The sequence below is a fragment of the Falco naumanni genome, chromosome 9 (assembly GCF_017639655.2).
Source record: "Falco naumanni isolate bFalNau1 chromosome 9, bFalNau1.pat, whole genome shotgun sequence".
Lineage (NCBI taxonomy): Eukaryota > Metazoa > Chordata > Aves > Falconiformes > Falconidae > Falco > Falco naumanni.
Genome location: NC_054062.1, coordinates 6,901,268 through 6,914,822, shown reverse-complemented (window position 1 = coordinate 6,914,822; position 13,555 = coordinate 6,901,268). Strand labels below are relative to the sequence as shown.

Below are 13,555 nucleotides of genomic sequence, written 5' to 3'. Positions count from 1 at the left end.
TTATGTACAGTGCATACTGTGGGGTTAGCAGTGTAAATAAGCTTTGGTCTTCCACTGCACAGATAAGGCGCAGTACAAGTTCACAGTGTTGTGTGGCAGCCCCACGATCTCAGGGCTGCCATTCAGACATGGGTTTAGCATATAGAAAACCAAGAAGCACTTATGAAAAATTTAAAGGAAATGGCTTTCTTCTGTTCCAGCTACCTATTTCATAATACAACTTGGGAGCTGGGGTGGCTCTTTAACATAGCTACCAGAAGGATTTGATCCCACCACCCCTCCAGCCCGTACTGGCACTAATCCTTTCCCTCTCATTTAAAAGATAAAAGGTGCTGCCTCCCCCACCCACGCAGCCCCACGAACCACTGCAGTCCTGCAATACCTTTGTCCGACATCACTCCCCAAGGATCCCATCCTCCGAGTCGGTAGCAAGGGGCTCACACCGTGGACATCTTCTGTCTTTGCTGGTGGGACAGTTTTTACATGGGAATTGCTCTCTGAGGGGGAATTCTTCAGCTTGGCTCTTGCCATCCTGCCAGCTTTGGCTGCCTCTGTGACTTGCTCCTCTTTCCCCCCTGAACTCTCTCATACACAGCAATCCTCACCGCATTCAGTTTAGAGCTGTCGGCACGTACCATCTCCTTCCTTCTTCTCTCTCCCCAGTCACGGCTGCTCAGTGGAACAATCCTGCCCTGTACATTTATTTTGGTAGTGAGGGGAGTCAAGGCAAACTCTCCAGCTTTGCTGCTGCAATGAATTTGGTGCAAAATGACCCAGAAAACATCCACAATACAGAAATCTCTGAAATGGCTTTGTTTAGTAAATAATGTAATTATTACTACTTGGCTGCCTCCTTTAAAAAAACGATTGCAGTGCTCTTATCACCACAAGCAGGGCAGGGGCTGAGGGATTATTTTTTCCCCATCCCTGTTTTTCAGTAGCAACGTGAGGGGGAGGAAGCTATTTTATCTTATTCCTCTGTGTAGAGCAGTGTGTGGACTGCATGCCAGGGAATAGACTCAGCGTGCTTGGCTCGCACACACAGAGCAGCTGAGCAAGGTCCCCTCCTAAACGCACCCGCTGTGAACCGAGCCGAGAGGAACTCGCTGCTGCTTCCCTTGGAGCAGCGAGCGGCCATAGGGGCTCAACCCCTGCTCCCCTGGCCAGGCTACAACAGCCCCCAGAGAGGTGCACCCCACCTGTCCCCGAACAACCCAGCCTTCCCTCTTCAGGTGGGAACAAAAGCTGCTGCTCCTTGACCACGCTTGGCACCGATTTCTCACGTGTCAAACAGAAAAAGGAATTCATGGCAGCCAGGGGAGGGGGAGATAAACCCGTGAGTTCCCCAGTGCACAGGTGGGACTGGAAAGGGGAGTCACGCATCCCGCCCTCCTCTGGGAATGCCACCAGTCCATAGCTGCTCCCGGTGGTGCTTGGTGCAGCCCTCAACAAAGAGCATCTTCAAGCGGCCCACGGGGGGGGGGGGGGGGGGCACAGCGCGGAGCCGCTCCCCCGGGGCACGGGGCTCAGCACCACGGACAGCGGCGGCCGTTACCACCCCACGGCACGCCAACACCGCCCCACGGTACGCCAACACCGCCCCATGGCACGCCAACTTCACGCGACGTGTTGTAAAATTGCTTGGAGGGGGGACTTACAGATCTACTCTTATAACACCACCGTGCAGCGCCATGACACGCCAACACTGCGCCAACGTGACCCCACGGTGCATCGATGCAGCCCCATGGTGTGCCAAGTGCCACTCAGCTGGACATCACTGTCTCATGGCAATGCTGCCCCGCTGCGTACCTTAAAGAGCAAATTCACGGACTGATCACCACTGAGACACCACGACGTGAAGAGCCAGTGCAAGTAACTCTGCGCCACCCCAGCATTTCTTTCAACTGAACATGGTGCACAAAGAGTCAACATATTGATACCTGGGAGGGTCGCCGGAGAGCAGACAACTGGGCGAAGGCTGTCTGAAGTACCTTCAGAATGACAAGCTGACGGTTTCCTTTGGCACCAGCCATGTGCCCTAACCACACACACCCTTCCATACCGCCACAAGGCTAGCGGGGCACCTGGCTCCACTGTCTTGCACCCAACTCTGGCAAGAAAAGCCCAGTTCTCTTCTTTCCCTCTTTTAACCGTGAGCTGTCCGGCACGAGCTCTGCTCTCTGTTCGTCCCCCCAAGATCAGTACCTTGCCATGACTTACCCCGTGACACCGGCAGTCCCTGGCTGCTCTAGGAAAAGAAACCAAGTCCCCGTTTCCTGTTAACCAAACCCTTGTTTCCCTACTCGGAGCATTATTTCTTAATGGGATTTCACCGTAAGACATGCTTTATTTCAGCATTTTGAAATGTAAAATGGATAAAAACCCACAGCCCATTTACTAACGTGCCAGCTTTCAGCGTACACTTAATTTCTCCTTTTGCCTCAAAATGATTCATTAGCTCAATGCATTCATTTTCTAACAGAGTCATTCCTTTCTGCTTCATGGTTGGCTTCAGCCTCATCCTCAACTTACTGCTCCAGATGTAATTAGTGCTGTTAGCCCTCTGGGTTGGCCTGATGAACCCTCCTAGATAACAGGAGTCACTGGAACTGGGGCAATCAGCCCTCTTTTAGGGAGCTATTTGCAAATTCTACATTGTATTGTGTTCCTAACTCCAGAAGAACATTAATTTCAGGATTGAGATTAGATGTGAAAAGTGATTTATGCCTGAATTATAATCTATCTATCTAACTAATATCTAACTAATGCCATCAAGCAGCAGCATTGAATAGAAGAGGTATTAGCAGAAGAGCTGGACAATTTTGACAGAAAATGGAAACACTCCTGTCATACTTTTGTTGTATAGAAGATGACAAGACCCACATCAAAGAACCCCTTGAGAAATTCGGTTCCTGCCTGTGGAAGCCTCTACATGAAGACACCTTTCTGTTAAGCACTTAAACACAAACCAAGACATGAAAACCAGGAGAAAGGGGAGTGTTTCGATGCAGGGTCATGAGAAACTGCAAACAGGGCTGCTGGTTTGAACAGCCATTTCCCTTCCAAGGCAGAAAAGAGGTCGCCTGATGCCGAGGAGCACCTCTCCGAGGCTGGATAATCCCACAGAGCTACTCAGACTGCTCAGACCTATGTCGGGTTGCTGAAGCAGTTCCTTTGCTGTAGTTGTGTCAGAAAAACATTCCTCTCCCAGGCAATGCAACGTGTTCCACACTTCACCTAAAGACCTACAGCCCCAGCAGCATCTCTCCTTCCAAGCCACCTCCCAGACAGTCACCAAGTGCTGTTGTGTCAGTTAGAGCAGTTGAAGGAGGAGGAAAGCAGGAGCTTGGCACGAAGACAACCCAGAGCACTTTGGGTCACTGAGCCACCAGCAATGCAGGAAAAGCACCCTGGTCCCCTTGGCTGGGAGGTGGGCAGCCAGGGCACTGAGGAGAAAAAAGGAAAAATAAAAGCACTGGAGTGCTGGGTTGTTGGTGGAGCACGTCGCCGTCTGTCAGAGGGTAAAGGATCACACCGATGGATAAAGCCACTTTCCGGTAACTTTGGAAGCACTATTACTTAGGAAAAGACATTTAAGACTAATTGCAAGTCCCCTGTGCTCGTGATGGCCGCTTGTGACTGCTATATGCTTACCCTGAGCTCAAATAATGCAACAGGCAACAGGCATCACTCAGTAGACCCAGAACACTCATTCTTGCTGGGAAACTGCATGTTCCTAGAATGAGCCACGGCTGTAAATGTAACCTGAAGCACAGCTCAGTGAGCCCGCTCTACAGGGACACGTCATCTGTTTGCACCCATGGTATATGAGGGTAAGCTATACATCAAACTCCTTGTTTGTGCAACTCCAAGGGAATTCAGGGTGAAAATCAACAAAACACAACCTTGGTAACATCAAAGTTTGAATAAGAATTCCTCTGGTCCAGAAATATTTGTCCAGCTAACTGAATGCCAACCACCTGACTGTAAGCCAGGAAACTGATGTTTAGTTTTAGTTGGAGAGCTCATTACAAAGTGCTGATTTCTCATTTCAGTGTCTGCATTATGCAGAGGCCACTGCTGTGCTGGAGAGTTGCTGGGAATTGCTGAGCAGGAGTCGCAGTGGTAATAATATTTCTGAAAATAAGATTCAGAAAGAAACGGATTTTTCATTAGTCTTAATTGAATCCACAGCAACTGCATTGTCAAATATTCTCCTTTTATCCAAGTAGCTCTCAGTCCGGACTGCCAAAACTCCTTTTACGCACCTATTCAACTTATTATTAATAACGCATGACCTGGTCCATTATAGTTAGTTGATGAAACAGGAAGGGGTTGGGGTTTTTTTTCATAATCTTCTGGCAAATAAACCTGTTATGTTGAGGCATAACCCAGACATGTTAGTGTGCAAAGCCTTCTGTAAGAAAAGCCAATTTAATATACCTAAAAACCTTGAAAAGTCACCCTGAAAGGCATCTAACATGCAAAGATACTTCCAAACTCACAAAAGGTAACTGGTGTAGGAGAGCATGTTTTGTTAGCAAACATCTGCGCTCATGACCATGTCAGCTTCTCACGAGAGGCTTTATCAACCACAGCAGAGCTGCTGCTTTACAGGGGGCTGCGCTCATACAAATACAGTGATAATTCGAGGGACCCAAGCTGAAAAGTCATTAAGGCTCATTATTATCTCTCCAGTGAAGCCCCTGGTTCTATGGACCCACTAGCAAGCTTCCCTTGGAAAATCACCTTCCCATTTGGGCTATCACCCAGCTCCCGGGGAGCAGCGCCCTGCACAGCCCCTCCAGCTGCTCCTCATCGGGCTGCTTTGTGTTTGTGCTGCCTTCGCAGGGCGGTCCTGACCTCCCTTTATTTAATAACGCCATGGAAAAGCAAGGTCCCATGCAATTTCATTACCACCACAAACACTCCATATATTTCAAGACCCCAACGAATGTAACAGCATGATACTAGTGGCTGAGCAGGCTCTAGAGCACTGCGAATCCTTTGACAAACGTTACAAACCTCTCTGGCCCAGCCATTTGCTGAAGTGTTTTTCAAGAAGTGCACACGCACCAGTTTTGCCCTTTAGTCACTGGGGAATGCCCTACATTGTCACTATGCATTCTGCAAAATAGCTTTTCAAAAGCTGCCAATGTTTTGAGGTTGCCAAGGCTCACGCACAGCTCTGCAAAAACAACTCCGTGCCTCACTGCGAGGCTCCTGCAGACAGGCTAGCACCAAGCCGCATGAAGCAGCATTGTTTAAGCAACAGCAGAAGCATCCTTTTTTCAACAGAGTTGGCTGGAAAGGTCAGCATTTTTGAGGAAATGTAAAGGTGTATTTTTTTTCTTTTTACTAGTTGTTCTCTTTTCCAATAGGAAGTTAAAATCACAGAAGATGAAGCTTCTGCTTGCTCTCTAGAATATTTTTTCCTCTGCCGTTTGTTTCAGTTGAAATAACAAATTTGCCAAAAAGAAAAAACAAAAACCACCAACAAAAATAATGTTGATGCTCCACACCCTCCTCCTTTGCATAGGACTTAGCCTTTCCATCCCTGTGGGGTGCCAGCGCTCCTCCTCTGCACAGGGATGTGGTGGGAGCATGCACACACAGACCCCTGAGACCCCCAGGAGCCCCTTGCCTGCTCTCTCCAACAGCACATCATGCACAAGAGTGGCCCAAGTAACCCTCTTCCTAACAAGACATGTCCTTCTGCCCTTATTTGTGACTATCAATCATCAGGTGGAGAGGTTAATGAGCAGGCTGAATCCAAAGAGTTCCTTTTACAAGTCAAACAGACGGTACCTGTATTGGTATATTAGAATATACAAGAGATGCTTTGGAATCCTCTCTGGACAGTCAGGATGTGTGTGTTTATTAATAAAATTGCTTAGAAAATACTGTTTGCATTGATCCAGGGTGAATTTAAAAACTTCTCTCCATTTTCTTTCCATTAGCCTGGAGAGGAAGGTCCTCTCTGGCATGTGGCCACCGGCATGGGAGCAGGACCTCAGCACTTAGCTGCTGTGACAAGCCAGCACCCTTCTCTGATGGTGATGAGTTATGCAATGAAAATCAGGGTTTAAAAGACACAGATGATCAACTCCTCCCTGAAGGGGCTGAGGGAAAACCAGGGATGGACGGTGACTCCTACCTGCTGTTCACAAAGATGTGCCTCCAGATGACCAGGGGCTTCCCAGAGGCTGCTACCCAAGAAAGATGCAGATCCCCCTCCCTAACCAGGGCCAGCACTGCCTGAGCACTGCTCCAGCCAGGTTAGGGCCAGGCCAGGCCATGGCAGCACTTTGCAATTCAAAGTACTTGCAAATGGGGTCTGCATTTAAGCTCCTGCAGTGCTCTGTATCTGACGGACCAGCTCCTGCCTTCCCCTCCCCTGCAGTGCCTGCCAGCAAAGGCCCTCAGCAGCAGATTGCCAAAGCTAATGGGAGGATTTCCCAGGACTTCAGTTTTCTCTGAGGTCAATCCACATCTTGGCATCTCCACAAACAGAACCAGTGATGGGTTGTATGCAGCAGGACAGCGACACGAGAAAGCATCTCAGTGTCTCTCCTACCTGCATCCATGGTGCACAGAGCCGTTATTATTCACCACATGCATTACCATCACACCAAGAGGTCCCAGCCAAAAGAAGCCTCTCTCTCCCCCAGCTCAACACAAGAACCCAGCCCTTTTCCCCAGCAAACCTGCAGCCTGAAGAGAACCAAAATACAAGAGGGGGATGGACAGAAAAGGAGAGAAACAAAGCCCAACCCTCAGTGACTTTGCAGGCGCTTATAAGAGGTTATGGCCTCTTTTGAGTCCTCCAGCTAAGAAACTAGAAACAGGAATTATTTCAGTGGAATTTGTCCATGCGTGCCGAGACTCAGAGTGCATTCAGGAGCCCTGGGAGAGTGTCCCCAAGCAATGGGGCTTTGAAGTGCAGAGGGAGCGATACACACTGGGGTTAGGGCAACAGCAGCTCCCTGCAGCGCCTGCTCACCAAGATCCAGGGCATGAGTAAGTCAATACTGTGCCCTGTCTTGCATTTACTTTCACTGGCTTCTGTTCCCTCCACACGCTGCCTTGGCAGGGTTAATGCCTTTGCACCACAGGCACTGACGAGTTCCCTGAGAAGCCGTCAGATGGATCTAGACCACTGTGAGTTCTCCTTTGTATCTAGGACTCTCTCCCGACATTTGTCTTTAAAAAGCAACACCATTCATATGAAAAGTTGATTAATTCCACTTGTTATAATTACTCCCACAAATAAAATCCAGCTATTTCCCCCCTGTGAACACAGGGATAATGGTCCTTACCCTTCACAGTGAAGCATTTCGGTTCCAGGGGTGAGAAGCTCTGTAGCAAGCACTAAGTGTTCATATTAAACTGTCATTAAAAGCACTTCAGGAAAAGTTCAGGGACTGCAGGGATTTCTGTCATCGCAGCAGCTGGCTGGGACAGCAGTTGGGCTGAGCGGCTGCTGCCAACACCCCGACCGTACCGGAGTCCCTGTCTCCATGCAGGAATCTCCACTGGAGCACATTTACTGCAGGCAATGCCACCACTGCAGCCATGTCCACCTTTGGGAGGGAGTCACCTCCAAGGACCTCCCTGCTGCTGGGACCATGGGGGGCTTGGGGGGCTGCTCCATCCCTGCTGCACTTCTGGAGGGTGCTGGCACCACAGCAATCCAAAGAAACCCAGCAGGAGAGAGCCTGGGGTGGGGGACACCAACATTCACCAACACCATCACACAGCTGCAGAAACCTTTGGCCAACCGATGCTGCACCAGGCACTCGAAGGCGCCTGGGAGATTTGCATGACACAGGCAGAAATTAACTGGCTGTGCTTTATTCCCTCACTTCCCCGATTTAGTCTTGGCAGCTGAATCAGGCAGTACAACTCAAGCAGCACCTGGCAGCAGCTCATTCCCTTGCCCAGCATCTCCTCAGCAGAGTTTGGGAGACTTCTCTAATAAAGTGGAGCACTAGAGTTTCAGGAAAGAAGGAACACTTTAGAAAGCACAGAGGAGAGCATATTTAGTAGCAGCAAGAGAGCTGGGAACAGAAGGGAGCCTTTGAAGAGCTAGGCTGATGGAGAGAAATGAAAAAATTATGTAAAGTAAGAAAATATATACAGAGTTTGCAAGCAGGCTGCAAGCCTGGAGGGGGACAGTGAGTCTGATACTAGAAAAGCCTTTGATTTCTCTCCTCTTCTCCAAATTCTCTGCATTAACATTTCAAATGTTAATAATTTCAAAATATTAGCATTTAGAAGACAGGACCCAGGACTTCAGGAACTGCACAGGAACAGGCAGCCATGCCCTGCAGCTCCCCTCCCACCCGGTGCAACAAGCAGCACCCATGCCAGCCCCAGCACCCAGCTGCTCCAGCTGCTGGGGGGCTTGGCTGCTCCCCCTGCGGCTACACCCTGGCCCTGGATGGATGCCAGGGATTAACAAACAAGCCCTCTCTTGGCTATCCTGGCAGACGGACCCTTCGCCCAGTAACTCCCCAACACCCGGAGCTGGCGAGAGCCATTATATAACTGCACTGCAAGAGCCTCACACGCCGAATCCCAGAACTGTCATCGCAGCCTTTGCAAACCCATTTTTACCTCTCTAAGTGTGGCTCAGCAGCAACGAACACGAAAGCTGCAAACCCAGTCTGTTAACTTGGGACTGCTTCGCAGGGAGAAGAAGAAATAGAGCAGACCCGAGCAGCTGCTGAACAAATACCTCGACAAAGTCATGATACCTCCGACAAGTTTCCTATCTTTGTGGTGCATTTTGCATGCTTACAAGCAGAGCGACGAGACCCTGAAGCTTTACAGTGACTCCTAAGTTCTTCCTACTTCTTCACAAAGCTGACGAGAGGTTAAAGTGCTGGAAGAATAAGGGAAGGTATCTGTATACCTGTCACAGCTGCTCAAGCCAGCAAGGAAATTAAAAGCCCTTGGGTAAAACCTAAATATATATCTGCAAGGGAAGCATGAAAAGTCTCCAGGCAGAGCAATCAGGCATGCCCAAGTCACTTTTCCAGGTGAGTACATAACAGGGTCACTATCCACTTCCCAGGATTTAGTGAGACCAGCACCGGGGTCCTCAGCCAAGCAGAGCTGGCAGCCTGTGCCGGCAGGGACGGGCAGTGCTTTCCAGAGCATGAGTCAGCCCCGGCTCTGCGCAGGGAGGCAGAGCAATGCAGTGAGCAGGAAGGCAGGCAGCGATGCTCTGAGAAGGTGGCAGGGCAGAACCCAAAAAACCCAGCCAGGACAAGCAGGGGGCTCCTGGGCTCCCCCAGACACAGGGCTCGGGGCTGGCACAGCTGCTCTCCTAGGGACAAGCAGGCTGGCTGGCTGCTAGTAGCTGCAATTTGTTGCCTCCCAGCCGTAATGATCTTTGCACTATAAATGTTCATCACTTTCAGTGTCTGTGCATTACATTTCCCCCTGGGAATCAGAAAACACCTTGTAAACACCCCTGGGTACCACTCGTGCTACCCACAGGAGCAGCAGGGCAGGAGAGATCCTTGGGGTAGGTCAGGAGGACGCAGTAAGCCCATGTCGTGTGTCACAATTACCCTGGCAGTTCTCTAACTTCCCTCCAGCCTTTCTGAGGGCCTCAGCCCCACAGGTCCCCTCTGAGGCCAGGACTTGCCCCTCACTGCCCTCCTGCAGGTACCTGAGCCAAGCCCCGCCGAAAGGAGAGGGATGCTCTGAGCATCCTCGCTCAGTGGTGAAGGGCAGGACAGACAGCAGCAGCACGCTCAGCACCAGCTCCGGTAGCACATTTGTCCCAGGGGACACCCTGCTCCCCTGGGACTCGCCCCAGCCCTTCCCAGGGGATGCAAGAGGCAGCAAGAGCTGAAAAGGCGCCTTGTGCCTCCCCACGTGCCTCTCACGAGCCCTTCCAGCACTCGCCATCTCCAACCCAGCAGCAAAGTGCCTTCAGGAGCCGGCGATGCTCTGGATGGAGACACACTACGGCAATTAATGAGCCGAGAGGCACAGGCAGCTTGCTCGCTGCTGCAAAACACCCCTCTGAGCTCCCTGGCAGAGCTTGCCAGGAAGCAGTTTCACAGAGACTTTCAAAATGCCAAAGTGATTCCTACTTTGCAGTTTTAGAGGACTCTCAGCCTTTTTTTCCATGACATTTTTGCAGCAACTTTGTTACTAAAGTATTAAAATTCTAATGAAATGTTCTGTTAAACTGCAAAGCAGTGTTTACTTATTAAATGCCTCTAAGAGTTTCTGCTTAAACTGTGGAGAATTTTAGCACCTAAAAACCTTCTTAAAACTTTTTTTTTTTTTTAAAGATGAACCTTCAAAGGAGAAACTTAGGCTTTGGGGTCTCCATCAGCTTTGTCAATTATGTCTCACAGTAATAAAATTTTCTTCCCTCTCCAGGGTCGCTGGATCATGCTACGAACCATACATTTTCTGTTTCTGTCACCATTCATTTTGTAATACATTATATAAGACAGAGAAAATGGCAAGCACGTATAAAGAGAAATTCACAATGTGCTGCAGAAATGAGGCATGAACTCCATAGAGTCTATGACAGCCTCATCATGGTGTGTAGGCAGGACTAGAACAAGGGGTTGTACCAGACCATTGATCTTCAAATACATTTCTTATTTTAACCTCAATGAAAAAAAAAACTTTGCTTACCAATCAATAGTGTGCTGTAGCTGAAAGTTCTGCCGTGAGGTAGGAGCCCCTGCCACCCAGGCAACGTGTGATGCTCATACTGTGCCCAGGGGTTGTCAGGGATCTGACAAACAGGGTCACTTTGTTCTCACATTCAGCCAAAAGCAGGGGTCAGCACCAAGGCATTAAAAGGCTGAGAAAGGCTTCTTGTGTCACGCTTGGGCCATCTGAACCATCACCACAAACAGGCCTCGCGTTCCTAAAAGCCTCAAACACAGCAGTTATGCAATGGCAAAGGGCTTTTACACTGTCAGGTATCTACCCACTTAGTGTACTCTGAAATAAATGAGTAAGGTGTGCAGATAACTGTATTAAACAGTGTGTCCCTGATGGAAGAGTCTCCAGGAGCCTCTTCTGCACAAAAAAAAAAAAAAAAACAAACACCCCACCCCCCCCCCCCAAACCCAAACCAAAAACCAAAACCAAAACACCTGAAATTCCCCCAGAGGAGATCAGCACTGCTGTATAAGTTCAAGAGCTGTGCCGTCTTCTGCTGAGCACTCCTGGTCAAGAAGTTGAACTAAAGCCATGGAAAAGGATTTTAAGTCAGGTTATTACATGCTGTTGGTCTTATCTGCTTGTCAGCTTCTGGTTCAACTCCCATGACCAAATCATCTGTTGGAAAGGGAATATCCACTCCAGGAGTCGGTCTGACAGCAGATGCTATTTCACAGATGCCGGGTCTCGACTTCCTCATACATTTACAGTAAAAAGCACACTTTAAAAAAAAAAAAAACCACCACGTCCTGGCCCTTTCTCATCTCTCATATAAAGACACACGAAAATAAAAAGGAATAGGCTCCAATCTTTTACACAGTGTCTCCTTAAAGACTGAACTGCAAACACCACCCTCTCCATTTATATTCCTGCTGGCCAGGCAGAAGCTTTTAGGAAGGAAGATTGTTTATTAAACAGACATTTATAACAAGTGTTTGATCTTGCAGCCTTACCATTTGGAAAAGAGTCCATTAAACCAAGTGAGAAACTCTCTGATCGTTAAGGTGTTTAATGGAATCACAATTAAATTATAACATGGTTGTGTTAATATCTGCACCAGCAGGTTCAGCAGTACTCCTTTCTCTGCCTAAGATCTGGTAGTGGGAAAGAGGGCAGCTTAGGGGGGGAAAAAGGCCTTGAAAGGTGGGATAATTGTTCCAGCTCTCAAAAGCTGCTCAAGAGAAGCAGCCATCGGGCCCCAAAACAGATCTCAGTGCTCTTCCGCACTCACTAACACACACAGCATTGGATCACAGCACCTGCTGTACCTCTCTGAATCATCCTCCTTCAAAAGGCAAATGGGGATCACAGCAGCGCATGAGAAAGGACCCACAATGCTGGGAAATGGCAAGAGACTCATCTAGACATGCATTTCATCTCAGTCTTTCGTGATTCCCTGCAACAGAGATGAGTGTCCCTCCTTTGGCTTCTCCCTCCCACTAAAAGCTTGATCCATGTTCCCCCAGCTTCTCCCCCTGAAGCAGCACAGTCCCTCGGGGGCTCGGTGACACACCAGACAATGGCAAATCAATCACTGGGGGTGTGGATGCCAGCTTCATCCAGCAGGGCAAAGTGCCTGGCATAGTGCCACCCGCATTGGCACACTCACCTGATGAACAAACCTTGCCCTTACACCCAAAGCCAGATGCCTTCCTGGGGCAAAGTGCATCACTAGCTTCTCTTGGAAAATCCTGGGCTTTGACAGTTGGGCTTTGCTCTTTTTTTTTTTTTTTTTTTTCCCCTTGCTTTTGTTGGGTAGGGTTTTTTTCACTCCTGCCATTGGGAAGGCACCCATGCTTCATACATGTGCAACGTGTTTTGCACAGGTCTGCAAGCAGAAGTATTTGTACAGCTGAACCCTAGAAGGGTGAATATTTCTTAGCCACAGAGCACTGCATCTGGCATTAAAATGCATTTCCAAGTTCTTAGCAAGAAAGAAATATCTCCCATTAGAGACTCTAACCAAAGCCGACTATGAATTGTTTTTCCTCTCAATTTTAGCACAATAGCTGCTGGCAATAAACCTCTCCATCAGCACTGGGCAGTTCTAAGTGCAGATACTGCGTGGAAGAATCCAAACAAAGTGGCAATATCAAGTTTTAAAAGCACTTTGGAGAAAGATGAAAAGGAACAATTGTTGAATGTCAGCTCTGGAAGAAGCTGATGAGATGTAATGGCTCTTTGTGTCACCAGCTCTTCACCATGTACCGCTGCCAGTGACCTGACAGATTACTAACTCCTACCGCAGAGCCTCCCAGTTCATGACAATCCCTGTATGACAGCTCTGAGATGGCAACGTGAGAGATCTCCCCTCTGAAACGAGACTATAAAGTCCTTCTCCACATTGGAAAACCTCACATTGCCGATTTACTGAGCTGGAACTGATGCCATGTGTGCAGGTCCCAAGGAACTTCAGGCAAGCGGGGATGAAGGGGTGTAAAGAGAAGATGAACGTCCCCACTCTTGCTTGTGTGCCGGCATGTGGGCGAGCACACTCATGCATGCATGTGTGTGTGAGCACCTCAGGAAGGGTACATCCCTGTGCCAGGGAGCTGGAGCTGCTCTGGATGGCTAGAAAGACCAATCTCAAGTCATCCAAAGTGGGAACTGAAGTGTCAGAGGAGGCCTTCACTCTCAGCAGCGTGGGTGTAATTGCATCAAACTGTAATGAAGCAAATCCATCTTCAAAATCCAAGCTCAAGAGCAGTGACTAAATAGCTTCCTTGAATAAATGTCTTTCCTGAGACCAGCTGTAACTTCTTGCTGAGAAATACGGGCACCACCTAATACCCATTTCTCTGTCCTTGAACAAACACTGTGACTGTGCAATATAAATACCAAACTAAAT

General features: G+C 48.8%; 1 protein-coding gene across 7 annotated transcripts in view; it reads right to left on the bottom strand.

The window, feature by feature from the left end:
* Positions 1-13,555, bottom strand: part of KCNT1 (potassium sodium-activated channel subfamily T member 1) — a 92,730-nt gene that overhangs the window by 50,170 nt on the left and 29,005 nt on the right. For 2 of the 7 annotated variants that reach the window (XM_040606116.1, XM_040606117.1), the window contains exon 1: positions 383-664. The exons of the other annotated variants lie outside the window; for them this stretch is intronic. In XM_040606116.1, the coding sequence (XP_040462050.1) occupies positions 383-531 (149 nt within the window). In that variant the 5' untranslated portion in view covers positions 532-664. Of the gene's footprint in view, positions 1-382; positions 665-13,555 lie in introns of those variants that run through there. 7 annotated transcript variants of the gene reach the window in all.